We start from the raw sequence: 27,185 nt of genomic DNA on the forward strand, positions 1-27,185 counted from the left end.
AATGAAGTCAATGCTCATTCTCCGCTGATAAAGTTCGATTTGAGCCTGACGGAAATATATTTTTTCACAATTTAGTGATGTCTCTGAAATAGCTTGTTTGGGATTTGTTTAAATGCAAATCTTCCACTGTCTGTTTCGCTGCAATTTGCATGGTCAATGCAGATCGTTCTCAAAGGTTCTTTCTCTTGATTAAAAAGACATTGCCTGGCTGGAAACTGAATTTCATGTGCTGATGGATGAAAAGTTATTTAAAATGAAAGATCCGTAAGTCAGGCAGTGATCAGATGTCTCTACCTAGTGGAGAAGAAAGGGGACTCAGCCAGAGAAATGGTGCTTAGGAAAGTGCCATATTACTTAGAGCACATTACCCTAGTCTAGGATTGGGGCATTATTTTGCTAGGCACTATAGAAGCAATCCCTGTCCGAGGGAGTTCACAATTTAGGTTAGAGGCTAAAAAAATTAAAAGAAATGTATGGGAGACTCAATGTGAACTGCAGTGGGCACTGAATTGGATCCGGTGGAGTGGACTGACACCACCAGCCAGCTTCACAAAGACTATCAAAGATGGTAACCCCTTTTAGTCGATATCAGTCAGGATCGGAGGAAAATATCTGTCTCTCTACCGATCCATATTCAGACTTTCCTCTAAGATGCTCTTTTCATAGCTTCTTGGTAAATGATCTTGGCTTGTTCTCCATTACCATGCAAGAAGCTTCCATTCTACTGAAGGTTGAACCTCTCTAGTCTGGAACCCTTGGGACCTGACTAGAGAATTTGCCGGATCACAGGAAGTCAATATAGCCTAGCAGCATTACCAACACTTCTAGTGCTTACCGGGCTCTTAGAAAATATTTCAAGTAAATTAGAGCTAAATAACAGCACAAAACACTGAGAGCCAGGACTGATGGCTGGAAACAAACTTTATGGGACCACAGGAAACTTGGCCACACCCATAAGTGGACATCCAGCTAACTAAAGTCATGCCGGACCACGGATGTTGCTGGACCAGAGTGTTCTGGACTAGAGAAGTTCATTCTGTAATACCTTGTTTTCACTGTCTCTAGGTGGGAAATATTAGACTTCTTGTGGAAAGCAATACACTCTGTTGAGTTTGGCATTTCTGCTCTTCTTGAACCAAGAGGCAAAGTGAACTCTATTTACTGTTTCTTTTTCAGATGTTGTAGCTTATACTTTGATTCAGAAATGTGCCCTGATTTTCGATTAGGAGATCATTTTTGAGTGGCCTCAACATGGAACTACCTAGGAGGAAAGGTACAGTGAGAGGAACAAGGTCTGTAGTTTTTTGTTGCCAAGAACAGCAGTTTGTTGCTCATATACTATGCTCTGCATAAGTAGACACTAAATTTACCTATGTGAAATATTGCCAATACATTCTTCATAATCAAATAGTTCATTTCTTCTGCTCACATGGCTGCTAGTCCAAATCCATTCCTCTTTATAACTCCACTGGAAGCACTATCGGAGGAGGGTTTTTATTTTTCCATCCATCATTTGTTTTCATGGGGGGGAGGAGAGGGGGAAAGACAGCAGCGGCTGGCAAAGGCTGCTTCAGTCAGGCATGTCAACAGAAAGAAAAGCAGGTCAGGCGAAGCCAAAATCACAGGAAAATTGCAAATCCCTTCCTGACGTATTGAACCTATAGCATCACTGGGAGAGTGTATCTGGCCATCTAATGCAAAAAGACACAAGTCTGACCAGAGGGGAGTGGTGGTTAAAAACACAGAGCCAACGTGACTAATGGAAAAGTCTGATACATGACTGATCTGCTGACTTTGGAATTTCTGTTTAATCTCTTCTTCCATCATCCTTAGGGAACGTTCTTATTTCAACCACTCCTTTTCTCCACAGCCACGGGCTTCTTATGCTTGAAGCTTCTACCAAAGACATGCTATCTCCCTTTCCTCGTTTTGTAGACTCACATTTCCTGTGTAAGCCTCTGGTGGTGTTTATATCATGCTATGGCTCAGTTTGCAGTCAAGGATTGGAACGCCATTGTGCTTAGAGGAAAGTGTGTAGTACAAGCCAGAACCTGTCCCAGGAAGCTTACAAACAAGGAGCCTACTAAGTTTGGTGGTGGTGGTGGTGGGGGGGGGGCCTAATCCGGTCACAGTAGAAAGAATACAGTTTTGCATACTGAGCTGTAATGTCAGCTTTCAACTTGCTTATCAGCGTTCCCTGTAAACTGAGCGCTGGGGCGGCCGCCCTGGGAGAGTCAAATGCTGCCCAGCTGATTAGCAGAGCGGGTGGTGCACATCTGCACATGCCTCAGTGCACATAACAAAATTTATTCTGTACATGAATGGAAAAAAAATTAGAGGGAACATTGTTCACCCCATCATCAATGCACTGCCCTAGCTCTGTCTTTTTCCATCTCTTGGGCCTGAATCTTATCTGCTTGGGTTTTTTTATATCTCAGCTATATAAGTGAAATGCTGACCCCGTTGAAGTCTATGGCAGTTTTATTATTGACTTCAGTGGAACTAAGATTGTACCCTTTAGCTTCAGAAGTATCTATTGACTCCCGGTGTCTTTGCTATCAGTTAAACGTAATTGCATTAAAAAAGCATTTGAACCTGCAGCGGCTCCTCCTGAAAGTAATGAACCAAAGATGAACTGAAAATCAAATCAATATCCTTCTTACCACAGTTCTCATCACACAGTTCCCTTTCCAAAACATGGTATTGAGATTTTTTCAATGCAGTCTAGGGGGTTTAGGTACACATCTTCCATTTACTTTGTTTTCAGGATCAAGAACCATAATAGGAAATGGATACACAGGCAGTCCCCGGGTTATGTACAAGATAGGGACTGTAGGTTTGTTCTTAAGTTGAATTTGTGTGTAAGTTGGAACTGGTACATATTGTAGCGGAAAACTCTAGCCAAACATTTCTCCAGAGCTCAGTTTTATTCTCCCACACCTCACTTCCCTCAGTCCTTTATTCTCAAGCTGAGGGCAGAGTAACTGAATGAGAAAGTAGAGGTCCCCAGAGTTATGCTAAAAGACTTTGGGAACTGGCTGTTAACTATACTAGTGCTACCATTTGAAGTTATAAATTGTGATTTACCTGCTTTGATTTCTCAATAACTTTCATTCTTTTTTCTTAATGAATAACTCTTTTTGTTAATTGACTATAGAATTGTCTGCCACCATTGTCTTAGGTATAATATTTGGAGTATCAATTCAGCTGGGGTAAGTGGCTGGTCTTCAGGAACTGGGAGAAACCTGATGGGGTGCGATTTTTTTAGATTTCAGTAACCTTTTATCACAAAAGGTGTGTGAGGACTTCTGCTGGGGGTGTAGGCTCGGGGGTGTGGTGGAGGATGAGAAGCTCAGGGTGAGGGTTAGAGTGGGAATGAGGGTTCCGGCTGGTCATGCAGGCTCTAGGGTAGGGCCAGGGCTTGGGGCTGGGGCAGAGGATTGGGATGTGGGGGTTGAGGTCTCTGGTTGGAAGTGCAGGCTCTGGGGTGGGGGCAGGGATAAGGGGTTTGGGGTGCAGGCTGTCCCAGGGCTACAGTGAGGGGGAGAGGACTCCTCCAAGCTCGCTCGCTCTCCCTGCAGCAGCAGCACCTAAGCCGGGGGTGGGAGGAGGTGCCTCTCTCTGCCATGGTAGCTCCATGGCTGGGGCTGCAGAAAAGGTGCCTCACCTCTGGCCATGACAGGTTCAGGGCCAGACTGGGTTGGTGCCAGGTACCTGTCGCCCGGCTGCAACAGCTCCAGGCCAGGCCTGGGTTCGGGATGGGGCAGATTGGGGGCCAGGCTAGCTGGAGGTCAGGGGAGGGGCACTAGATCGGGGACAGAGGAGGGGAGCCAGGCTCTTCCCCAGCCATAGCACGTCCACTAGGGCTGGGTTCCCTAAGTGCCTATGTGGCGCTTAATAAACTGCTGTGTGGCCACATAGTTTCCAGGGAACTTAGGTGGCAAGATAAGCTGGAGAATCTAATGGTTCATGACTCCAGAGTAAGAGTGTTTCAATGATCCAAGAGTTCACATTTATTCCTGACTGGGTGAAATCTAATTATAGAATTTATCACCAGTTTGGGATGTCTGCCCTTGTTTTGTGACAGTCTACCCTGAGGTAAGCACTCACAGTTGTAAGTCACTCCAGAGTGTGACACGTGCAGCATAAAGTTAATGGATAATAAAACAGTTTAATTTTTTGTTTGACCATGATTTCCAGCTGTCGGTAATTTGATTGTAGCCTTCAGGGATGAGAGGTGTTTACTTATTTATACAACAAATGACAACAGTGTTTGTCCTCTTTAATGCAGTAGGCAATTGTAAATTTCAGTTAACAGACTATATTGCAGGATTTCACACTTTGTCCAGTTACTCAAACAAAAAAGAGCCACCATATGAAATTTCATGATATACTCAATGCTTGGGCCCCAAAGCAACTGCTAAGGTGTGCATGTTTGGGCCCTTTGCATTAGTTTTGATATCTTCAAAAGTGTTGTGCAATCCCTACAACAACCCAGAAAGGCAGGTATACTGCTTGAGAGATATCAATAAACCCTCAGTCCAGCAAAGTACTTAAAATATTCTTAACTAAGAACGGATGAGTAGCCTTATCAAAATCAAGTGTTTAAGGGCTTTGCTGGATCAAGTCCTACATATAAGCAAACAAGTAACAACAGTATTAAGATGGAAACAAAATGCATTAAACACATGAAAAACTGTAAGAGATCAAACACATAGGCTACGTCTAGACTGGCCCCTAATTCCGGAAAAGTCATGCAAAGCAGGTAAGTCAGAATAGGGAAATCCGTGGGGGATTTAAATATCCCCCGCGGGATTTAAATAAACATGTCCACCGCTTTTTTTCCGGCTTCGGGAAAAGCCGGAAAAAAGCGTCTAGACTGGCGCGATCCTCCGGAATAAAGCCCTTTTCCGGAGGATCTCTTATTCCTACTTGAAAGTATCGCGCCAGTCTAGACGCTTTTTTCCGGCTTTTCCCGAAGCCGGAAAAAAAGCGGCGGACATGTTTATTTAAATCCCGTGGGGGATATTTAAATCCCCCACGGATTTCCCTATTCTGACTTACCTGCTTTGCATGACTTTTCCGGAATTAGGGGCCAGTCTAGACGTAGCCATGGTGTGTGCCCCACCCCTAATTTTAACACTCTTTTCCCTGTACAGTTTGTAACAGGTATGTTTCTTTAAATAATGTGAACCTTTCTATTGTAGTGTAGAAACCTGTTTGTTGGTAAAAAAGGGGCTACTGGCATTGATTTTTATCTCACCAAAAATGATATTGAACATTAAGATCCTGATATTGAACATTAAGATCCTAATCCTGAATTCTTTATTGAGCAGCAGATAGAAGTAAAAACACCAGTAGTTACACAGACTGCAAAAAGAGAGAAGGTTTTTTAAATTATGGCCCACAAAAGTTTGCATTATCCTTTCAAAGAGTATGCTGATGATAAATGTAATGCACACCATAGAACGCTAGAGTACCATGTTACAAACATTTTTTGCCTCATTATGTATTATCCAGGTTACACAGACACACCAGAGGAAGAATAGAAAGCATTGTTCTCAAATAAAATAATGCAGGAAGGATTCAAAGTTCCTGTGTCATGTATCGATTTTCACAGCAGTATTACTATTTTTATGGACTGACTCAGAACTTCAGCCTCTTATTTGCCTAGTACTATTTGCATGAATTTATGCATTGGCCTTCATGATTTCCAACATTTAATTAAATTTGAACCTAATAAGAAATGCTAACATTTTGGGGATAAAATCATATTCGGTAAGTTTCAGAGGCTTACCCAGTGCCCTGTTTCTCTGGCCTAATGGTACATTTAATATCTGAATAGTTATGATGGAATAGAAGTAGTGACCATGAGATTCACTAATGCTAAATCAAAAATACTGTCCCAGAAAATGAAAGAGTTTCTGGTCAAAGAAAGAATGAATGGCACGTCACATTATTTCCTAACCTGATGTTAAGGCTTTGGGCCCAGATATTCAAAGGTATCCACGTGCCTACTAGATGCCTAAATACTTTTGAGGATTTGGGCCTTAGAATCATAGAAATGTAGAACGGGAAGGGAAATTGAAAGTGAGGTCATCTACTAGATTTTCCTGTACTGAAGCAGGACCAAATATATCTAGAACATGGGTTCCCCCTGGGGGGGGCGTGAAGAAATTCCAGGAGGGTGTGAGCAAAGTTGTTGACTCGAGTCCCACGACTTGAAGTTGAGTCCGACTTAAGTCGCCTAGGTGACTCGACTGGAGACTCGACTTGGGTTGTTTGTGACTTGGGGACTCGACTTGAGACTTGCTAATTTTGTTAAATCGACTTGGTGAAAAAATTGTCCGAAAATGCCGATATTGATGGCTTGTACAAAAGTGACTTGACATTTTTAAAATTAAGACTTGAGACTCGACTTGGAACTTGACTCTAAAGTGACTTTAGGGACTCGAGAGTCGACTTGAGACTTGAACTGTAGTGACTTGAGACTCGACTTGGACTTGACAATGACGACTTAAAGACCACACTGGGCACGAGGAAACCCAGTCTCCCCCCTCCATCAAGTTTTGCTGCCCCAGTCAGTTCCTTCCCCCCCCCCCCCAACAAGTTTTGCTGCTATTTTTGGGGGGTGGGTGAGGGTATTCCGAAAATCAAAAAGGGGGCGTGATGCCGAAAAGTTTGGAAGCTTGGGAACAACTGATCTAGAACATCCCTGACGGGTATTGTCCAATCTGTCCTTAAAAACCTGCAATGGTGAAGGATCCTGTGGAAGCCATTTCATATTTAGCTAGAAGCCATTCTGTATAACAAAAGCCACTTCAGTTTCTTGTGTCTGCACTTATACTAGCGGGAGTAAACTGATCTTCAGCGATGTAAGGTTAGGCCAGAAGGATGGGCTGTTGGAATGTGTTAATGAACTATTTTTAGCTGAAGCCCTTACTCCCTAAAACCTCTTTCTTTCTTTGCTGATAATAATTCCTCTTTGAAGTTCTATTTGATTTCTTGCCCTGACGTCAGACTTGTTTGGTTAAGGGTATAAAATACTAGGATTGATTGTGCTGAACATCCTTACTGGGCCTGGCTCTGCTGGGACCGCGTTTGGCTCACTTTGTGCCTGATTAATCAATAAGGCACAGTTTGTTAGCTGCCAAAACAGAGGGAAGCCTTTGCTTCAACAATCCACAACTTCTCCTAGTAACTTATTCCAGTGTTTAACTATTCTTACAGGTAGAAAAAAAAATCCTAATATGTAAACCTTAATGCATTGTGCTGCAGATGAAGTCCATTACTATTTGTCCTACATTTAGTGGACATGAAGAGCAGCCAATCACTGTCCTCTTTGTAACAATCCTTTACATAGTTGGAAGATTGTTCTTCGATCTTCTCTTGGTTGTCTTTTCTGAAACCTAAACATGCCCAGGTTTTTTTTAACCTCTACTCAAGGGTCAGGTTTCGAAACCTTTTAGTTGCTTTACTCTGGACTCGCTCCAGTTTTTCCACCTTTCTTAATGTGTTTATCCCCCAAACTCAACATGCAAATATGTTTAGTTGTATGAGCATTGAGGGTTGCCAGATACTTTCACAAAACATCCCGAGGGACCAAACTTGTTGAGCAAAAAAAAAAAAAAAAGGTCCAAGGGCCACAGATGAGGGTGTTCAGAAGGTCAAAGGTCAAGAGGTCACAGAGCTGCCTGACCCCGACTTCTGGAGAAGATGCGCGTGGGCCGAGGGCTCACAGTGTATGTGGGTCAACAGGTCACAGCCGCCAGCGGGGCACAGGTCAAAGGTCAAACGAGCCGGGCTCTGCGAGCTTTCCGACCTATCGACGTCAAAGTTCAACGCCATGACGCAAATACTTCCGCCGCGGCGCACTTCCGTTTCCGGTGGCACGCTGAGGGGCACTTCCGTGCAGGGAGGCAGCCGGAACCTTGGTGTCCCGCTCTGACGGGGCGTGGGGGAGGCGTTTCCGGCCGGAGTCCTTCCGGCCCGGCGCTCCGCGCGCCCCTCGCCGGGATTGGCTGGCGGGCTGGGGAGGAGGCGCTGCCATTGGCTGCGCGGCCGGCCGGCCCGTCCTGCGCCCCCCCCCCCGCGGGCACGCAGCGGGGAAGCCGCCGGTAACCAGGGGTCGCCCCCCCCCCCCGGAGACAGGCCAGGCCGCACCGCCCCCCCCCAGGCTCCCCGCGGCAGGGCCCCCCCCCACGGGGCTGCCGGCTCCAGGCGGCCCGGGGGGGGGTGCTGGGGGCTCCTGATGCGACTTGTGACAGACCCCCCCGCAGGGCTGCCCCGGGGGGTGCTGGGCCCTCCCCCCCCAGCAGTGACCGCTGGGGGCCCGAGGCAGCGGGTTTGTTGCTGGGCTGGGGGGGGGGGGGGGTTGGACACCGAACAGGCTAACACCCTTGTGTCTTCTCCCAGGGCCTGACGCTCGGACCATGCCTCCCGGGAAGGCCGGCAGCAAGGAGACGTTGGTGCTGCAGTGCGAGTGGGCCATGTGCACCTACCTGGCCTCCAAGATGGAGGAGTTTTGCGATCATGTCTCGGAGCATTTGCAGCTGCATCTGAATGGGGATGAGATGGACCCTCTTGGTAAGGGACACAGGGTGCAGTTAAACACTGTCGCTAAAATTGGGCTCCGGGGTTGGAAGAGCCTCAGGTGGGTCATGGAGTAAGCGCCCTAGGGATGTAAATACTTATTAACCGGTAAAACCATGTAATTGTAATAGTTTAACCAGTTAACAGTGGAGGGCTGATGCAGAATGGCTGGGGTCCCATGGAGGGAGCTGCTCTATGCAGGGGCCCTCCAGGCAGGAAGTCCTCCAGCCCAGCTCTCCATGAGTGGGGGCCAGCTTTGGCTGGGCTGTGGGTGCAGGGGACATCTCTGACCTGGCCTCCAGTTAACCAGTTACCAGGGAAGGATATCAGTAAGGCTAATGATTACTGGTTAACCTTTAGCATCCCTAAAGTTTTCATTACTCTGAACCATCCCTTGTTGACATGGTCTAATTACAATAATGAATTTCCTAGGGAAGGTCATATCAGTGTCCACTGATGATGGCCTGTTCTATATTTTAGTAAGAAAATAACCTTTGCAGCAGATCTAGTTCCTCTATGAGAGAACCTGTTAGAGTGTCTGGTCGTGATTCGAGGTTATGGTGCATTACAGCTTTGTGTCAGGGACCTGGAAGGCTTTGTTCTCCCCTGTCTGACACAGCAATGCTTCTCTGCCCATAGAATTTATAGGGCAATCAAACCCTTAAAGTTACCTTCACTGAGTGACTTTAATTCAATTTATAGTATTTATGCAGGGCTGGTCAATGAGATGCTTAGAAGCGTTAACTAATTCTGGGACCAAATTGCATATTTCTTTTTTAAAAAGGGAGTGAAAGGTGCTGTCTAGCATTCTGAGCACCGCACAGGTATCTGTGAACACCTGAGCTATTACCAGAGCTAAAGAGTTTTATAGTTGAAGTTTATATTGGTTGTCTTGAGTACAAGATCTTGGCAGATCATAGGCTAGAGGTTCAGCCTTTGAGAACAGAACCGAGAGCTGAATGAGTAGGAAGATGATGAGATGTTCTCATCTGTTGCAGGGATGGAAGGAAGCTTGTCTAGATACACATTTATCTTTGAGAAAAGATATTTGATACCCTTTGATATGTTCATACCCTCTGCTCCTTGTTTCCCACCCCCTTCCTTTTTTCCCCCTCTTTGCCCTCCCCCCTTTCCCTTCTCCCCTATTTATTTTGGGTCTGCACATCCTAAACTCAAGACTCTGGTCATCTGAAGAAGTGGGCTGTGCCCACAAAAGCTCATGATACCATCTACATGCTTTGTTAGTCTTTAAAGTGCTACCAGACCATTTGTTGTTTTTTAAGCTTATCCTGTACAGACTAACTCGGCTACCCCCTGAAACTTTGAGAAAAGTGCATATCTTCTCAGCTGATGAGGGCGTAAGCTTTAACAGAGAGAAAGTTACTGCCAGATAGACAATATGTGCGTTTTCGGTTTGTGTTGCAGAAGAATACGTCTGTCTATGGCAGGAATGTGGCTTCTGCTCCCCAGAGAGCTCGGCAGACCTGGTCCGCCATGTTTACTTCCACTGTTACCACACTAAGCTGAAGCAGTGGGGGCTACAGGCCTTGCAGAGCCAGTCAGATGTGAGCCACTGTCAGCTGGATTTCCAGAGCCGCAACATCATCCCTGAGATCCAGGAAAACTTCTTGTGTCTGTGGGAGTACTGTGAGGTGAGAACAGCAGGGAGAAGGAATCCACCCTCCTAATCTTGTATGTAGATGTGCAGTCACTTGGGAGCAAGACAAAAGGTGAATGCTTGGGGACTTGGAGACTGGCTGGTCAATCTGTTGTTACCCTTAATACCTCAACCCAGTTCAGTCTGTAGCACAGACAGAGCGTTAGGTGATTCAAGCTAACAAAATCTGTTTCAGGGTAGGGAGATGTTCTCATTATTATGAGCACTGCTCTGCTTTTGGATAGTGTTTCTTGTAAGCTGGGCACTTGCGTGGTAGCTCAGAAGAAATTCGAATGCCTGGTAGCTGATTAGCAGAGAATCAACAGCTGGGTTTTTGTTTCTACTACACATGACCGTACCTCCAATTTATTCTGCACTTTTTAAAAAATTTATGTAAACATATTTTTACCTCACCTCTCTATTTAAAATATTTGAAGTGGCTTACAAAATGTTAAAGTGTGTCCGTGTGTGTGCGTCCCCGTCCAGAACAGGTAACACCACATTCCCAGTCAGATGGCTCCCTGATCCACAGGACCTCGGTCTTATTTGGATTCAGTTTCATCTTGTGACCTCATCCAGTCCATCACCGCCTCCAGACACTAGTTCAGATCAGTCGTCGCCACCCCAGGATCTGATGTCACAGAGAAATAGAGTTGGGTGTTTTCTGCATACTGATGGCACCATCCTCCGCATCTCCTTACAACCTCTCCCAGCAGTTTCATGTAGATGTTAAACAGCATAGGGGACAAGATGGAACCTTGCGGGACCCTGTAGCACAGTGTGACGTAGTGGGGGTACCTGGCTGGTTTCTATGCTGCTGGCTCTGGGGTAACCCCCACTGGCTGTCGTGGGGACCACGACCCAGCAAAACAGGATGAGTCACTATGCAAACCAGTGGCCAGACACCCCCCATGGAGAGGAACAAAGGAAGGTGGAATGCTGCCTTGGCTGGGGGGCAGGGCTGGAAGTTAGTGAGTTGGTTGCTGGCTGTCGGAGGGCATGGAGGAGAGCCTAGGGGAAGGGGCTGGAGTTTAGGGGCCCAGTCTCCCCCATCTCAAGGGGGCCTGAGGCATCCTAGCCCAGTTCCTGTAACCAGATTACATCTGTGCTGCGCTGTGCTGGAGGAGCAATAAACCACCCTCAATTCCACTGGCTGGTGCAGTCTGTTTGTGCCATTTCGGGGTGCAGGAGACGGGGAACCCCCAACGCGCCGTCACACTGGTGTCAGAAGTGGGATGCACTGCACCCCGTGGATGGAGCTTCCAGCGGTGAGCGACAAGGCGCTGTAGAAGCAAGAGCCCTGGAGCCAGGCGTGCTGGAGACAGAGCGAAGCGGTTCCTGGGAATCGTGGGGCGCTGCAGCACTAGACTGGTGAGTCTGCACCGAGGGGCCCAGCGGGCAGATGGCCTACGCCCGACTCTTGAAGGCAGAGCTGGTGGGGCTGTGCAGAGAGAGGGGCTTGCCTGTGCAGAAAGCAACCAAGGCCCAGCTGATTGCCCAGCTGGAAGATAATGACCAGCCACAGGGCCAGGATCTTGTCCCCAGGGGAAGCAGCCAGACCCCCCCTGAGAGTGTGTCAGGCTCAGAGAGGGGGAGGAGCGCTGGAACCCAACGGAGAGATGAGACAGCGTCTCCCGGGAGGCCTGCAAGCCGTAGCCCATCTAGGGCAGGGGCCAGCCCAGCGGAGCTGCGGCGGCTGGAGATCCAGCTGCGGATCAGGGAATTGGAAGTAGAGGACCGAGAGAAGGACCGCCAGGACCGAGAGAGGGAGCGCCAAGATCGAGAGAAGGAGCGCCAGGACCGAGAGAGGCAGCGGCAGCATGAGCTGGCCATGGCAGAGCGGAGAACCGGCGGGGCACCGGCTGCGCCAAGTGCGGATGGGCCCCAGGGTCCCAGGACTGCCAGACGCTTGGAGAGGCTCATGGTGGCCCAATTGAAGGACATGGGTGACATAGACGGGTTCCTCAGTGCCTTTGAGAGGGCCTGTGGACTGCAACGGGTTCCCCCAGCTGACTGGCTGCAGGAGCTCATCCCCGCACTGAGCCAGGAGGCGGCCGGAGTGCTCAGTCAGCTGGAGGACCTACAGCCAGGGGATTACAACCGAGTCAAGGAGGCCCTGCTGCACAAGTTCGGGCTGACCCCCGAGATGTACAGGAAGAAGTTCCGGGGGGTACAGAAAGGGCCACGGGAGACCTATGTGGACCTGGCCTCCCGCCTGGCGCAATACGGCCGCAAGTGGGTGTCTGGAGTCGGAGCCCAGACCGCAGAGGAGCTGCTCAAGCTGGTCATGATGGAGCAGTTCTATGAAGCGTGCCCACCCAAACTGAGGCTGTGGCTCAAGGACCGGAGACCAGAGAACCCCCAGGAGGCCGGGAGACTGGCGGATGAGTTCACGGAGAGCCGGTCCGGGTGTGAACGGGAGTCCCGGAGAGAGAGGGAACCGCGCAGAGACCGGATCTCGGCTGAGCGACGGAGGGAGTCAACTACGGGGCGAGACCAAGGAACAGGTCGTCTGCGCCCCAGAGAACCAGCCAGGGCCTGGACAGAGACAGCCCAAAGCCTAACTTGCCAGCGCTGTGGGCAAAAAGGCCACAAGAGGGCTCAGTGCACCAGGTCCCAGGACCGGGGACTTTCCAGGGTTAACTGGCTGGGGCGGGAGGAAGGGCAGGCTGCCCCAGAGGCAGGGGCTGGCAGGCAAACCTCAGCTCAGAGAGAGGGGAAGGATGCTCTGTGCACCTCCCCTGGGAGGTCTGATTCTCAGGAGGCGGATTTCTCCGTGTACCGGGTGGGGGCAGGACGGCCCCTGCGGAGCGAGGGCCTCATACCCCTGGAGGTGGATGGTAGGAAGGTGACGGGCTTCTGGGACACGGGGGCGGAGGTGACTCTGGCCCGATCCGACATAGTGGCCCCGGAGCGGATACTACCCCACGCGCAGCTGACCCTGAAGGGCATAGATGGGTCCCCGTTTAAGGTGCCTGTAGCCCGGGTGCATCTGAAATGGGGGGCGAAGGAAGGCCTCAAGGAAGTGGGGGTGCACCCGCACTTGCCCACCGAGGTGCTGATGGGGAATGACCTAGAGGAGTGGCCCCATGAATCCCAGCGGGCTCTAGTCACTACCTGGAGCCAGAGCCAGCGGGGGGCTGACAACGTGGGTCCAGGGAAGGATTCCTGGCAGCGTCCTCAGGGTCCCATCCCAGTGGACACGGGGTCCAGCCAGGCTGGGACTCCGGACCTAGGCAAAGGTGGGGGACAGGTCCCGATCCCTGCCTCAGCAGCTGAATTCCAGGCTGAGGTGCAGGCAGACCCCTCCTTGCGGAGGCTGAGGGACCAGGCTGGCCTCCATGCAGCTCAGCCCCGGGGGAGAGGTGGCCAGGAGAGATTCCTGCGGGAGCGTGGGCTCCTGTTCCGTGAGTGGCTCCCCCCCAGGAAGGCGAGGGCATGGAGGGTAGAGCGGCAGCTGGTCGTCCCCCGAAAGTATCGCCTCAAGCTGCTGTATTTGGCCCACGATTCCCCCGTTGGGGGCCACCGGGGGATCCGGAGCACCCGGCTGAGGCTGCTCCAGCACTTCTATTGGCCGGGAATCTTTACAGCCGTGCAGCGGTACTGCCGGTCCTGTGACTCCTGCCAGAGGGGCGGGAAGGCCCAAGACAGGAGGAAAGCGGCTTGGGGGTCTCTACCCCAGATAGAGGACCCTCTGGGCTTGCTGAGAGAGTTATGGGAGGGGAAGTCCTCCCTGGATGGAGCATCGGGGGTGGAAGCCGCCCTGGCTGTCCAGAGAAGGCTCGCTGGGCTCATGGCCCCGGCCCGAGAGACCCTGGCCAGAGATCAAGGCCAGTGGAAGGGTGGGTGTGACCCCCGAGGACAGGCCTGTGCCAGTCGCCCTGGAGCGGGGCGGCGAGTGGACAGAGGGAAGCCAATTCATGTGGGGCCTCGCCACGGCCGGCCCGAGTCAAGGGGAGCACCCATGTCCCCAGGGCGGGTTCCCACGCAGAGGACCCGAACTTCCCTAGGTCACGAGTGGAGTGACCCTGCTCAGTTCGCTCTCGGAGGGGGGAGAACTGTGACGTAGTGGGGGTACCTGGCTGGTTTCTATGCTGCTGGCTCTGGGGTAACCCCCACTGGCTGTCGTGGGGACCACGACCCAGCAAAACAGGATGAGTCACTATGCAAACCAGTGGCCAGACACCCCCCATGGAGAGGAACAAAGGAAGGTGGAATGCTGCCTTGGCTGGGGGGCAGGGCTGGAAGTTAGTGAGTTGGTTGCTGGCTGTCGGAGGGCATGGAGGAGAGCCTAGGGGAAGGGGCTGGAGTTTAGGGGCCCAGTCTCCCCCATCTCAAGGGGGCCTGAGGCATCCTAGCCCAGTTCCTGTAACCAGATTACATCTGTGCTGCGCTGTGCTGGAGGAGCAATAAACCACCCTCAATTCCACTGGCTGGTGCAGTCTGTTTGTGCCATTTCGGGGTGCAGGAGACGGGGAACCCCCAACGCGCCGTCACACACAGTCACTTCATCACTGAGCAGCAGTCCCCTAGCTCCACCTTCTGAAAGCGTCCCAATAGATAAAACTGGAACCACTGCAAAACAGCACCTTTGATACCCCCCCTCCACTGGGCGCTCTAGAAGGATACCATGGTTGATGGTATCAAAAGCCGCAGAGAGGACCAGAAGAATCAACAGGGATGCACTCCCCCTGTCTATCTCCCAGCATAGGTTGTCTACCAGAGCGACCAAGGCAGTTTCCATTCCAAAACCAGGCCTAAAGCCAGACTGAAATGGATCTAGATAATCCGTTTCTTCCAAGAAAGCTTGGAGTTGCAGCTCCACTGCCTGCTCGATTACCTTGCCCAGGAAGGGAATATTAGTGACTGGGCGATAGTTATTGAAATTGCATGAATCCAGGGAAGGTTTCTTAAGGAACGGTTTTATTACCACCTCTTTCAAGGTGGTGGGAACCATCCCACATCTAAAGAAGCATTAATAATCCTCTGGACCCAACCCGTCATCCCTTCCTGGCTTGATTTAATAATCCACAAAGGACAAGGGTTGAGCGAGCACATAGTTGGTCACACTCTTCCAAGCACCTGGATGGAAAAAAATCCACACATGGATGCAGGCTCTGATTGTGCTTTTCTGTGTTTGCCCGGAGGGGGAGGCAGGGGAGAGGTCTGTCAGAGCTGAGCTATACCAGAGCTGCTAGCGTGCATGTGCTGACCTATACTTTTGTGTCTTTGTCTTCCCCTGACAGAGATCTTTTGATAACCCTGAATGGTTCTACCGGCATGTGGAGGATCACAGCTTCTGTTCAGAATACAAGGCAGCTGGGAAGGAGAACCATGTGGTCTTTTGTGGCTGGAAAGGTGTTTGATTTTGTTTGATTTGTACTGCTTAGAAACCCCAATCATGGATCAGGACCCCACTGTGCTTGGCTCTGTTCAAACAAAACACAGTCCCTGCACATGCAAGAATTTGAAAGCTCTGCCAGGGGTTTGGGGAGGCTTTGCACTTCTGTAGCACCTTCCCACTGTGACGCTCAGAGGGCTTTCTAAACACTAATGAGCTGGGCCTTGCCTCACCCCTTTCCCCACTGGATGGCTACATAAACCAAAATGCAGACCCCGCTTGCTGGGATACCAACAGTGCATCAGTAAGAGTGAGGAATATAACTTGGATCTCTTGCTGCTTAGTACCCAGCCCTTCTGATTTAGATGGTGTGTCTTCCTGTCTATGGTTGGTGATCCCTGAAATGTGAAGATGCCCAAGAACTTCCTACCACCAATCCAAGAACTGACTGAAAACTACCCTCCAGGGGTGGGCTAGATACCCGGTGATTCCAGTTGAGGAATTTAATAAAATGTATCAAGTCCTTTGATCTTTCCCTTGCCCCTGAATGGAACAGCAAAAGGGAAAGTGCTGGTTTAATTTTAAAAATAACCGATGTCTTTCATGTTGACTTGACCATCTCAGCTGCTCATGTGCCCTGTGGAATGACAGATTTATGCTGTATGTTGGCCTGTATCCAGTCTGATACGTTGCTGCAGCATTCCTGGCCTAGCTCTCCGTTGGGGGCAGCGTTAACCTCCCTCACCGCAGAACAGAATGGTTCAGGCCTGTGGAGTCCAAGGCATTTTCCTCTGCCTGTGCTACTGAACGTTTCTTGGAGCTGCCGGGTCCTTTGCCACAGAGCTAACCAATGTCTCTGCCTCTTATGTTCAGAGTGCGACTGCACCTTCAAAGGGCGCTGTAAGCTGCGGGAACACCTGCGCAGCCACACGCAGGAGAAGGTAGTGGCCTGTCCTACTTGTGGCGGAATGTTCTCCAACAACACCAAGTTCTTTGACCACATCCGCCGGCAGACCGCACTGGATCGTAAGTGCCTGAGCGGGGGTGGGACTCGGACTGATCGACCCTGTCGCATTAGCCAGGTTATTTGATTTGGGGCAAAGTATTAGCAGAGCATGACCTCTGGATGTTGGCACTGACTGGCACTCAGGCTCACCAGAGACCCCACTGGTGGGGCGGCAGGGGAGAGGTTTGCCATGCTGTACCCAGTGCCACTCCTGCTCTGTAGACGTGGAACTAAAGTCTCAGGCTGGCAGTCAGACCCGCAGACCAGTGCTAAATTCTTTTAAAACCTCCTTGAGCTCCTTCATGCCCTCCTGGGTGCTGGAGTCAGAGCCGTGCTGGGCCTCTCGCTAACAGTGAAAGGTGTTGCTTGGCTCCCCTCTGCTCCCTGCAGGGCCCCTGTGTACATTCCCAGCTCTCCCTGTTTGCCCCGGCTCCCACGGGTCTCGTTCCTGGGTAGACTTGTTTTGTGATCATCCTTGAAGGTGGTTGAGTTGCCTCTGGAGTTGTTTCCTGAGTCAGGCCGTGGTAGCACCGGGAGGACTGCGTTCATTGGAAGGCAGGGCAGTGGCTGTCTGGCCAGGGGGGCTGTGTCCACAGTGGCAGAGAGTGAGAAGAAAGGGCTCCTGGCTCTGATGTAACTAACCCTCTCCTCCGCCCCCCCCCCCGGTGTGTTGCCCTCTGTGCTGTATTCTCTCTACTTCATTCTTTCTGTCCTTTCCCCTCCCGCCTTGTGCCCATCCTCCTCTCCCCCAATCTTACAGAGCAGAGGTTTCAGTGCTCCCACTGCTCCAAGAGGTTCGCTACCGAGCGGCTGCTGCGTGATCACATGAGGAACCACGGTGAGTAAAGGCCCGTGTCTCTCTTCCAGACGTCGCCCTGACACATGCGTTCCCTCGCCCTGCTCCATGGTGATGGGCTCCCCTCTCATTTCTCTCGAGCAGTAAACCACTACAAGTGCCCCTTGTGTGACATGACCTGCCCACTGCCCTCTTCCTTGCGCAACCACATCCGCTTCCGGCACAGCGAGGAGCGGCCCTTCAAGTGCGACTACTGTGACTACAGGTGGGGTCCCTGTGGTTGTGCTTCCCGAGGGATCGCGTGAGTCTGAAGTTCTGTGGGGAAGCAGGGCTGTCGGGCTGGGAGTGGGGGAGAAGCTGAGGAGGAGACTAGGATGGGGGGGTCTCACGCACCTTTGGCTTCATTCCCACCTTCTTTCCTTCCAGCTGTAAAAATCTTATTGACTTGAGGAAGCACCTAGACACTCACAGCAAAGAGCCGGCCTATCGCTGCGAGTTCGAGGCCTGCAGCTTCACGGCACGCTCCCTCTGCTCCATCAAGCTGCACTACAGGAAAGTCCATGAGGTGGGGAGGCCGAGAGGGTCTGCTGCAGTGTTCACTGTTTGTCTGGCAGTAATGTGGAGAAGGCCCAAGTGTGCTTGTGGCCCACTGTGCTGGGTGCGCCCCCCCCCCCCCCCAACACACACACATACAGAGAGTAAGAGATGAACCCTTCACTGGAGAGCTTGCAATCTGAATAAAGATCAAGAGTGAGAGGAAGGAAATACAACCCTCCCTGCTAGCCCGAAGGGGGAGCGAGGCCCAGAGAGACCAAGTCACTTCTCCTAGGTCTTACAGGGAGCCTGGCAGAGAAGCCAGGAGATCGGGAAATTGAATCCAAATCTCTTGCCTTCCTCAAGACCATTCCTCCTCCCCAACCTGCTCTAGTCCTCTTGGTCAGTGTTTCTCAACCAGTGGTACGAGTCCCCTTAGTGGTACTTGAGAGAAGTCCGGGGGGTACGTCGACACAACCGACATTTGCAGAAAACTGAATTTTTGTGTTAAGTTTCACAGCGCTTTATTTTTTTTTGTACTTTTTACACCCAAACATTTAATCGCCCGCCCGGCTACGATTAAGTTGTTTAAACAAATGTGTTGCAACAGTAGAAAAAAAAATGTGTCTGAAAACTGTAGGTACATGAGGTACTTATAAATTATCATTATTATTATTATTATTATTATTGAAAAAGGGGTACTTTACAAAAAAAAAAAAGGTTGAGAAACACTGCTCTAGGTGACCATAAAACCCTGCTGGGACTCTCCACTTCCTTCTCCCACCGTAGATTTGGAACAATCCTTGGTCATGCTTGGTATCCATTCGTGCCAGGAGGAAGTTACTCCTGTGTCCTTTTCATTCCTCCCTCTACTTGTTGCAGTACTCATGGCTAACTGGGTTCTAATTCTAGGGTTATACAACACAAGCTATCTGAGAGGGTGGGATTGTCATGGCTTTCCTGTTGGCTGTCTAATGTCGTTCGATCTCTCTTCTCTGGCTCAGAACAGGGAGTTGGTCCCCCCTACCAATGCAGGTCTGTGGGTAGGAGGAGCAGCAGTTCTTAATTGTTGCCCATTTAGCCAAGATGTGCTGAACAGTAGGTGAGCCCTGGCAAGCACATATCCCTGCATAGAAGATGCAGAGAACAATACGGTGTGTTAACATGCCCCTAGCACGTTGTCCGCCTTTTCCTGTGGCGATAAACGTTGGCTTGTGGAATCTGAGCAGGAGTTCTCCATTCTTGGGCTATGTCCACTAATCCAGCAATTGTGCTAACTTTATGAGCCTTCAGATTGTATTGCCTGGCTAATCCCTTCGGAGCAGCCAGTTTTTTGCTTGCCCCTGTTCTCAGTGTGTGTGTTCTGCTGATACTCCCTGGCATGGGGAACGGATTTTAATGCTTGTACATCTTCAGCCATGGGTATGGGTCCAGTATTTAACCCTGCCTCCGTGCAGAGACTGGACCAAGTGACCTGTTGAAGCCCCTTCCTGTTCAACATTTCTGTGATTCTGTGGCCACTTTGCAAAGAATTGCTGAACAACTAGCAGCGCAGGATTTCCTAGCATCTCCCATGGACTGGTTATGCCAGCCCTTCTGAAGTGTTACTAGTCTCCCCCCCGTCCCTTCCTTTGCCATTATGATGCTTGCTCTAAAACGTGTCGGCTATTTGTCCCTGCTGGAAAGCCAGGCTTCTCCCAAGGCAGCTTGGGTTTGAATCCCACAACGTTTGACTTTCTTCCTTTCTCCCCACACCCTCCCCAGGGGGACTCCGAACCCCGGTACAAGTGCCACATCTGTGACAAGTGCTTCACACGGGGGAACAACCTCACCGTGCACCTGAGGAAGAAACACCAGTTCAAGTGGCCGTCTGGCCATCCTCGCTTCAGGTACTGGGCCTTTGGCCCCTCCCGTTTGCACGGCTAACTACCTCTCTCGGGCCATAGAGGGCGCTAGGGGACTGCAACGCGGAGACGTCTGCGTTGCTCCTAGGGGCCTTATCAGTACCTGGACAGCAGCCTCCAGTGGCAGATCAGAGACTAGGCAGCTGGATCTGCTGGGATGCCTGTAGCATCCGATCTAGCTCTGCCACCAGCTAAGCCCTATCCTGTTTTGAGGATGCTGGATACGGTGCAATCTTCCCCCAGACATTCCTGGGCATAAAAGGATGAGGAAGCAAAGGAGGCCTCTCAGATTTGCCCATGGAAATTGGACAGGACAAAGCAATTGAACCTGGCCTGAGTGGATGTAAACCTCTGTTCAGCGTGTGGCTACTAAAGGATAAGCTGACCTTTAGGGGTTGGAGGGGAAAGGGTTTACCCTCCCTGACCACGCCTACCCCCCTGCACTGCTTGTTAACACCCCCCGTGCTGGCATGTCTGCCCCATAGGAGTATCAGTTCTGCAAAATAACCTCCTTGGGGTAGCATCCGCCACCGATAGCTTCCCAGCCTGGTTGCGTGCGCTGGCACGCTGGGCAGCACTCTGAGCTGCCCGTCCCCCCTCAGGACCTACACGAGGCATCTGCTTTGCAGCCCCGTTCTCACTGTCACCACCGCTCCCTCTCTCTGGCCTGCCTAGGTACAAGGAACACGAGGACGGCTACATGCGGCTGCAGCTAGTGCGCTATGAAAGCGTGGAGCTGACTGAGCAGCTGCTGAAGGACCGGGAGAAGCAGGGCGAATTGCTGGATGGCACAACGGAGTGCGTAGTGCTGACAGAGGGGGAGGGCAACTTGCAGGGGATCATCCTGGAGCCCCCGGCAGAGGCCTCCCTGGAGGAAGCCAATGACGCGGAGACAGAGGTGGCTCCGCTGCCGCCTCCCGTCTGTGCGGCTGCCAACCCTGACCCAGCTCTACAAAGCGCCTTCCCGAGAGCTGGGGCCCCGCCAGACGGAGAGGCCAGGGCCCCGCTCGGCCCCATCATCCGCGTGGTGAACAGGACCAACGAGCGCGGGGAGAACGAGACGGTCTACTACGTCATGGCCAACGCGCCCTCGGAGGAGCAGGCGGCAGCTCCCAGTGGGCTGGCCGTGGAGTCGGAGGAGAACGTCATGGACCGCCTACAGAAGACAGCTGAGGAGCTGGGGATACAGATTATGTGAGATGCTGGTGCTGCCTCCCTGCACTTTGGCTTTAGGAAATACCAATGTCTCGCCTGCTCGGGAGGGCGGGATGGACCCAGGAGCGCTCTCCAGCACCCTGCCGGGGTCGCTCCACGTCCATTACAGAAACTCGTTGATTATAGACCCAGTGGGATTGGTGCTGCCTGCGGGAAGGTTCTGAGCACGTCCCTGCCTAGCCCCACCTGTCTCCCTTTGCCCTCTACTCTCCTGCCACTGCGCTGGGTGACCTGATAAGGGGAAGGAGCAAACCAGCTGCTGAGGGAAACTTGGCAGCACATGGTGGGAGAGAGGGACCCATCTCCCTTCCGCCAGCCTGGGAGGGGAAGGTGGCCGTGGATGCTGGGAGCAGACTTGGACTGGGAGGAAAATGAGGTATAGTCTCCCAGCACCAGCACCTTGTGACATCACTACCATCTATCCAGCCCATGGGGTGAGATTTGGGTTGTGTCTCTCTCCCGCTGGCCCGGGGGCCAAGCTCCTGCTGCTGGGAGGCTCAGTGCTCAGTCCCGGGCCTCGCTGAGAGCCCCCTGCTCAGGCAGAATCTCCACTTTGGAGTGGCGGGTGGATCAGCCTCCTCAGATCCTGTTTGGCCTTAAACAGGCTCATTCAGTCCAGGATCTTGTTGCCCTTGTGTGGACAAGAGGCCCGACCCAGTCTCGGCCGTGGGGGCAGTCTCCATGCTGAAGCTCGCTCAGACAGATCCCTTTTCAGTATTTGCATTGACACTGTCCCGTCACCATGTTGATCGGAGCAGGGGGCAGCCTCAGGGTCCACTTGTCCCTTTGCAGGTTGCTGCTTCTCCGTGCAGTGGTGAGGCGCTTGTGAGAGCTTGGGGGGCTGTTCACAGCACTCAGGGACCTCTGTGCTGCCTTCGCTCTCCCCTTGGGTTCTTGCCCAGGGCTTCCCCCACATTGGGGTCTGGCCTCCTGGCTGTGCTAAGTTAAGTGCTTTTATAATAAACAAAAGTCCTGCCTGCCAGGCCAACTTGTGAGTGTGTGGTGTCTGCCAGGATCTTGTCCATGTGGTGCTCACGTGCCTTAGTGCTGGGCTGAGAATAAGGAGTTGGGGATTGAAATGTCCAGGAGAGAAGTGAAATTTGAGCTCTCGCTGCATCCCTGTGGCATGGCCGGTGACACACAGAGCCATCTTCATGCAGCTGGCGTCCCTAAGCCCTGCGTAGGAGAGTCTGCTTTTGCTCTGTGCCTCCCGCAGCTTTCCATACACGTACGCACCCATGCCAGATTGGATAGAGCATCCCCGACTTTCTTCCCTGTGGATGCGCCGCTCAGCCCTTCCCACTGACCCAGAGACCGTTACTTGCTTTAACAAAGGGCTCCTTGTCTACCTCGAAAGCAAAGGTCTTCTATGGGACCAGGCTGCACTAGCTGTTGACCTCTTTCTGTTGTGGGAACCCAAGAGGCCTATGTTTGTAGGTGTGGGAGGCCATTCTGCAACCCTCGCAGTGTCCAAGTCCTCGTTAGCAATACTCTTCAGCCTGGTGTTGACCTGCTACGCTTGTTAGGAGGTTTCTCTTCTGGCTAACCTCCAGCTTGGGCAATTCGGCCATGTCTACACTGGCGGGTTATTGTGCAAGAACGGCCGTTCTTCCGCAGAGCATCCACACTGCCCACCCGCTCTTGTGCAAGAAGATTTACAGTAAAGCGTGGTAGGAGAGGGCTTCTTGTGCAAGAGCTACACTCTTTTCTAAGAGGTGTAAGCCCTTTTGCGCGAGAGCTCTTGCACAAGAAGGCAGTGTGGACGTGCAACAGGGGTTTCTTGCACAAGAAAGCCCGATGGCTAAAATGGCCATCAGAGCTTTCTTGCACAAGAGAGCGTCCACACTGCCATGGATGCTCTTGCGCAAAAGCACAGCTTGCACATGGCAGTGTGGACATGTTCTTGCGCAAGAACCCTTGTGTAAGATGTCCTTGTGCAAGAAGCCCCCAGTGTAGACACAGCCCTCGGGTCTCCTGAGCCTCTAATTCTCCATGCCATTTCAGTGCAGGGCACGGTTCTCTTCTTCCTTTCCTCAAGCATTACATTGCAGAGTTGCATTGATCAGACTGTGCAGTGTGTCCTCCTATAGCTGGGTGCATTTCTGGGGCAGATGAAGCGAGGCCCGCTCGCAAAGTGTGCTTGTCCTTGGATGAAAGGCACTAGCCAAATGTCCTTTGTTAATGGGTTGGGGGCAGTTGTTAGCAGGTGCACTACAGATTGCTCATGTCGTACCTGGGTTGCTTGACGTACCTCACACCGCCCTTCTGGGATGTGGCTGGGCAGTTCAGGTAAATGGGAAGGCCCGTCCCACTCTCAGCAGGGTAGACAGGCTCTGATGATGCTCTGCTCCCTTGGAAGTGCTGTGCTCTTTCTAATCCTGCAAGAACCTTCCCTGCTCCTGGTTGACCCCCTTCACAGAGCACCTGCTGATCTCCCCGGACAGCTGTAATCGCCTTAACCAGCGTATTATGGAGCTCATCTTACTGAGGAGCTGGAGGGTGCAGCAAACAGCCTCTGCCGGCTGCAATTGGGGCCATGGTAGGTCTCGGTTTGTGCTGGAACCTGCCTGGCTCTAGCAGCCTGCCTGGCAGGCTTCTTGGCAGCCCCGATCCCAGCTCTGAGACAGCCCGCTCGGCATGCTGCTGTGGAGCTGGGGCTCTGCTCGAGATAAGAACATAAGAACGGCCATACTGGGTCAGACCAAAGGTCCATCTAGCCCAGTATCCTGTCTGCCGACAGTGGCCAGCACCAGGTGCCCCCAGAGGGGGTGGACCAAAGACAAATCAAGTGATTTGTCTCCTGCCATCCTTCTCCAGCCTCTGACAGAGGCCAGGGACACCAATTCTATCCCCTGGCTAATAGCCTTTTATGGACCTAACCGCCATGACTTTATCTAGCTTCTCTTTAAACTCTATTATAGTCCTAGCCTTCACAGCCTCCTGTGGCAAGGAGTTCCACAGGTTGACTACGCGCTGTGTGAAGAAGAACTTTCTTTTATTAATTTTAAACCTGTTACCCATTAAGATCCTTGTGGTTTGTGGAGGATTTTGAAATACTGGGTTTTTGTTCTGAAATCTCAGAATCCTCCACAAAGCAGATTTACTTTTCTCTGACTGGCCTTCCCCCACGAAGGGGCCATCCAGGCACGCATCAACCCCACTTGGGTTAAACCTGGGCCAGTCACCATGTGGGAACCGATTATTTCGGTGTAGGGTCATGTGTTGGTTTTGCTTAAACATGCTCTGAGTCGACTTCTGCTAAGATTCCAGAGGAATCTTGGTTTAAACCTTCCTAAGTGTCCACGTGACTTTTGGTGTTGGCCTCATGAACTGGTTTAAAACCACAGATTGAACTGATGTAACTCTGCCCTCGTGCTGAGAGCCAGGCTGAGTCGGGTGGTGGATGGGAGACTCCTAGGAAACAGCTGTGATGTTGGTTTTCATCCCACAAAGCAAGTGCCCCCACCAAAAGGCTCCTGGACTTATTAACACATCCCATGGGGCCGCAGTCAAAGTCCTGTTCAAGTGACTCCGTTTTACCCTTCCTGCAGATTCTGCTGGGTGCAGAATTTTTCTTCGCACCCCGTCTCCTCCCTCCCCCATCCTAAACAGAGCAAGATGGCATTGTGCCCTGCTGCGCCTGTAGGGCTGCCGTGCTCGGTGGGGGAGCGGCCAAGTAGCTCTTGGGCTGCTGTTAGGGATTTGCCAGTGGCAATAATTTGGCCAGGATTCTTGCTGGCTCACGAGCGAGCCCTGAACTGAGGGAACGGGGGACTTGGCTTTGTGCAGCAGGCACACAGAAGCCAGGGGTCTTGCTCTGCTTATGCCGCAGGAAAACCATGACGGTGTGTTGGCTCAATGGACCATCCTCCAGCAAGGCGCAGTGGGACTGCGGCCTCAGCAGTCGCTGTGGGGGGGTGACCCTTGACTTCCCCGTTCCCTGCCGACGTACCTCCGCCAGAGCAAAAGCCACTGAAGCTCCAGGTTGTTTCAGTGAAGCAGTCATTTTACCGTAAACCCCCAGCCATCTGCTCACTTTCTAATTACAAACCCTGTAAGAACATAATTCACAGTTGTGTCCTGAAAGCCGGAGGGGCCCCAAGGACAGTGCCCAAGGGGATGCTCATTGAAGAAAGAAGCTCGCGCTGGTTTTTCAGCCATCTGATACTAAGGGTCTGTCCCCACTATGGAGATCATACCAGCATGGCCCTGTAATATGGACACAGTCACGCCAGGAGGCGTTTTCTTATGTAGGCACACCTGCTCCCTGAACTGCTAGCTGTGGCAATAGAGGCATTTTCTCATCAACAAACCTTTGTCCACACTAGGGCTATGTCTGCACTCGTGGCTTCTTGCGTCAGTAATATGCAAATGAGGCTAAGCCGTTATTGCGCAATGCCGTTATTCCTGAAACTAATCAGCAGAGCGGCATTGCGCAAGAGGGTTTTTCTTGCGCAAGAAGGGGCAGTGTAGACAGCTCCTTCTGGTGCAAGAGCCTCTTCTGCAAAAATGGTGGCTCGTTAGGTATGCAAATGAGGCTCCACGATATTCCACACTTAACCTCATTTGCATATTTCTCGTGCAAGAAGCTGCGAGTGTAGATGTAGCCTGGGGTTTTGCTGGCATAGCTGTGGCTTGGTTTCTTTACACCCTGGCTGACATACCTATGCCAATGTCGGTTCTGAGTGTAGACCGGTCGAAGGGAAAATGGGGGAGGCGGGAAGGAAAGCGTCCATTGACAGAACGTTCCCACGTGGAGGCAGGCAGGTAAAACAACCCTAGGGAAGTAGTTCGGACAGTCGTGATCAAACTCCTTTAGTGGCTTGGAGGCCTGTGTCAAATGGGTTTCTTAATTCATTTCTGCACAGACAGAGGTTCACGTTGCGCGCACACCCCTTCACCACCGACGCTTCCCCTCTGCCGTGGGGACAAAGGCGTGAACGGACCCTGGAGACTCAGGCTAGGTCTACACTCCAGGGGTTTTGCGCGGAGTGTCCACACCTCAAGCGTGTTTTTGCACAAGTAAAACAAAAGAACAGAGGGGTTTTTGCGGTGCAGCTGTTTCTTTCTACGAGGAATAACTCCTTTTTGCACAAGAGTTCTTGTGCATAGAGGCGTGTGTGGATGGGAACCGGGTATTCTGTGCAAAAAGAGGCAATCGAAAAAAGCCCAGGTGCCCTGGTGGCCATTCTGTAAATAGCAATCAGAGTTTCTTGTCGCGAGATCATCCATGCAGTCTGGACGCTCTCTTGCGCAAAAGGGCATCGCTTTTTCGATGTGCTTTTGCAGCGTGGATGCTCTCTTGTGCAAGACATTTCTGCGGAAGTTTTTGCTTCTGTAAAAAGCTTCTTGGGCAAGAAGCTGCAGTGTAGAGGCCTCAGTGCCCCACCCCGGAGGTGGAGTCAGTCACAAGGCTGTGGTGAAACACACCGCCAAAGAGAGTGGCAGACGCTTGCCTGCCTGTGCTGTACCAGAGGGGGGTGGCTGGAGGATTTCTGGGTGGCGGAGCTGCTTCTAAAGTCCCTTGAGTACAACCCAGCTGCGCCTTGTGGCTGTTGAGCAGGGAACAGGGCAGCTGTAGAGGTGCACTGTCTCATCTGGGCTGAGAGGGGAGGGAAGTGGTTGAGGATGCACCAAAGATGAAAGGCCACTCAATGAATCCCGTTTTGTAGGCTGGCCGTGACCTGGCTCTGATCAGTTGTACCAAGGGTGTCTTGGCAGCGAGAGCTTTCCAGGCCACGGGGCCTTGTGGAACCAGATCTGTGCCAAGCGCTGCCCTGAATCGGGATGTCTCCAGCTCCTTTGCACTCCACTCAGGGCCACCCTTAACCATACGCAGCTGTGTAGGGCAGTGGTCCTCAGCGCGGTGCCCGTGGGCGCCATGGCACCTGCCGGGCCATTTCTGTGCGCCCACCGAGTGATCGGGGCCGGCCCTACCCCCGGGTGCACGGCACAGGGGCGGCACGAGCCCCAGGCATGCAGCACATGAGCAGCCTCGCCCCTGGGCGTGCGGTTCATGGGCTGTGCCGACCTCAGGAGCACGGCGTCTGGGCGTCCCTGCCCCTGGGCACATGGCACAGGAGCAGCGCTTGCTCCTGGGCACACGGTGCATGGGCACTGCCGGCTCCTGGGTGCGCGGC

The 27,185-nt window shown here is 51.9% G+C and overlaps 1 protein-coding gene across 1 annotated transcript; it reads left to right on the plus strand.

The window, feature by feature from the left end:
- The first annotated feature begins 7,884 nt into the window (after positions 1 to 7,884).
- HINFP (histone H4 transcription factor) lies at positions 7,885 to 22,027 on the plus strand. The gene is made up of 10 exons (XM_006111201.4): positions 7,885 to 8,117; positions 8,416 to 8,586; positions 10,018 to 10,244; positions 15,496 to 15,607; positions 16,464 to 16,616; positions 17,357 to 17,434; positions 17,537 to 17,657; positions 17,819 to 17,957; positions 19,691 to 19,815; positions 20,506 to 22,027. Exons 2-10 carry the CDS (start codon positions 8,433 to 8,435, stop codon positions 21,026 to 21,028), a joined length of 1,632 nt encoding a protein of 543 aa, XP_006111263.3. The 5' UTR covers positions 7,885 to 8,117; positions 8,416 to 8,432; the 3' UTR covers positions 21,029 to 22,027.
- The last annotated feature ends 5,158 nt before the right edge of the window (positions 22,028 to 27,185 follow it).

The sequence above is a fragment of the Pelodiscus sinensis genome, chromosome 25 (genome assembly GCF_052426305.1).
Source record: "Pelodiscus sinensis isolate ZL-2025 chromosome 25, ASM5242630v1, whole genome shotgun sequence".
NCBI classification, from domain to species: Eukaryota; Metazoa; Chordata; order Testudines; family Trionychidae; genus Pelodiscus; species Pelodiscus sinensis.

Coding starts and splice junctions, on each gene's coding strand:
- HINFP (XM_006111201.4), top strand. CDS start 8,433: ATGCCTCCCGGGAAGGCCGGCAGCAAGGAGACGTTGGTGCTGCAGTGC. Junction 16,617..17,356: donor CCGGCAGACCGCACTGGATC/GTAAGTGCCTGA, acceptor CCAATCTTACAG/AGCAGAGGTTTCAGTGCTCC. Junction 19,816..20,505: donor TCTGGCCATCCTCGCTTCAG/GTACTGGGCCTT, acceptor TGGCCTGCCTAG/GTACAAGGAACACGAGGACG.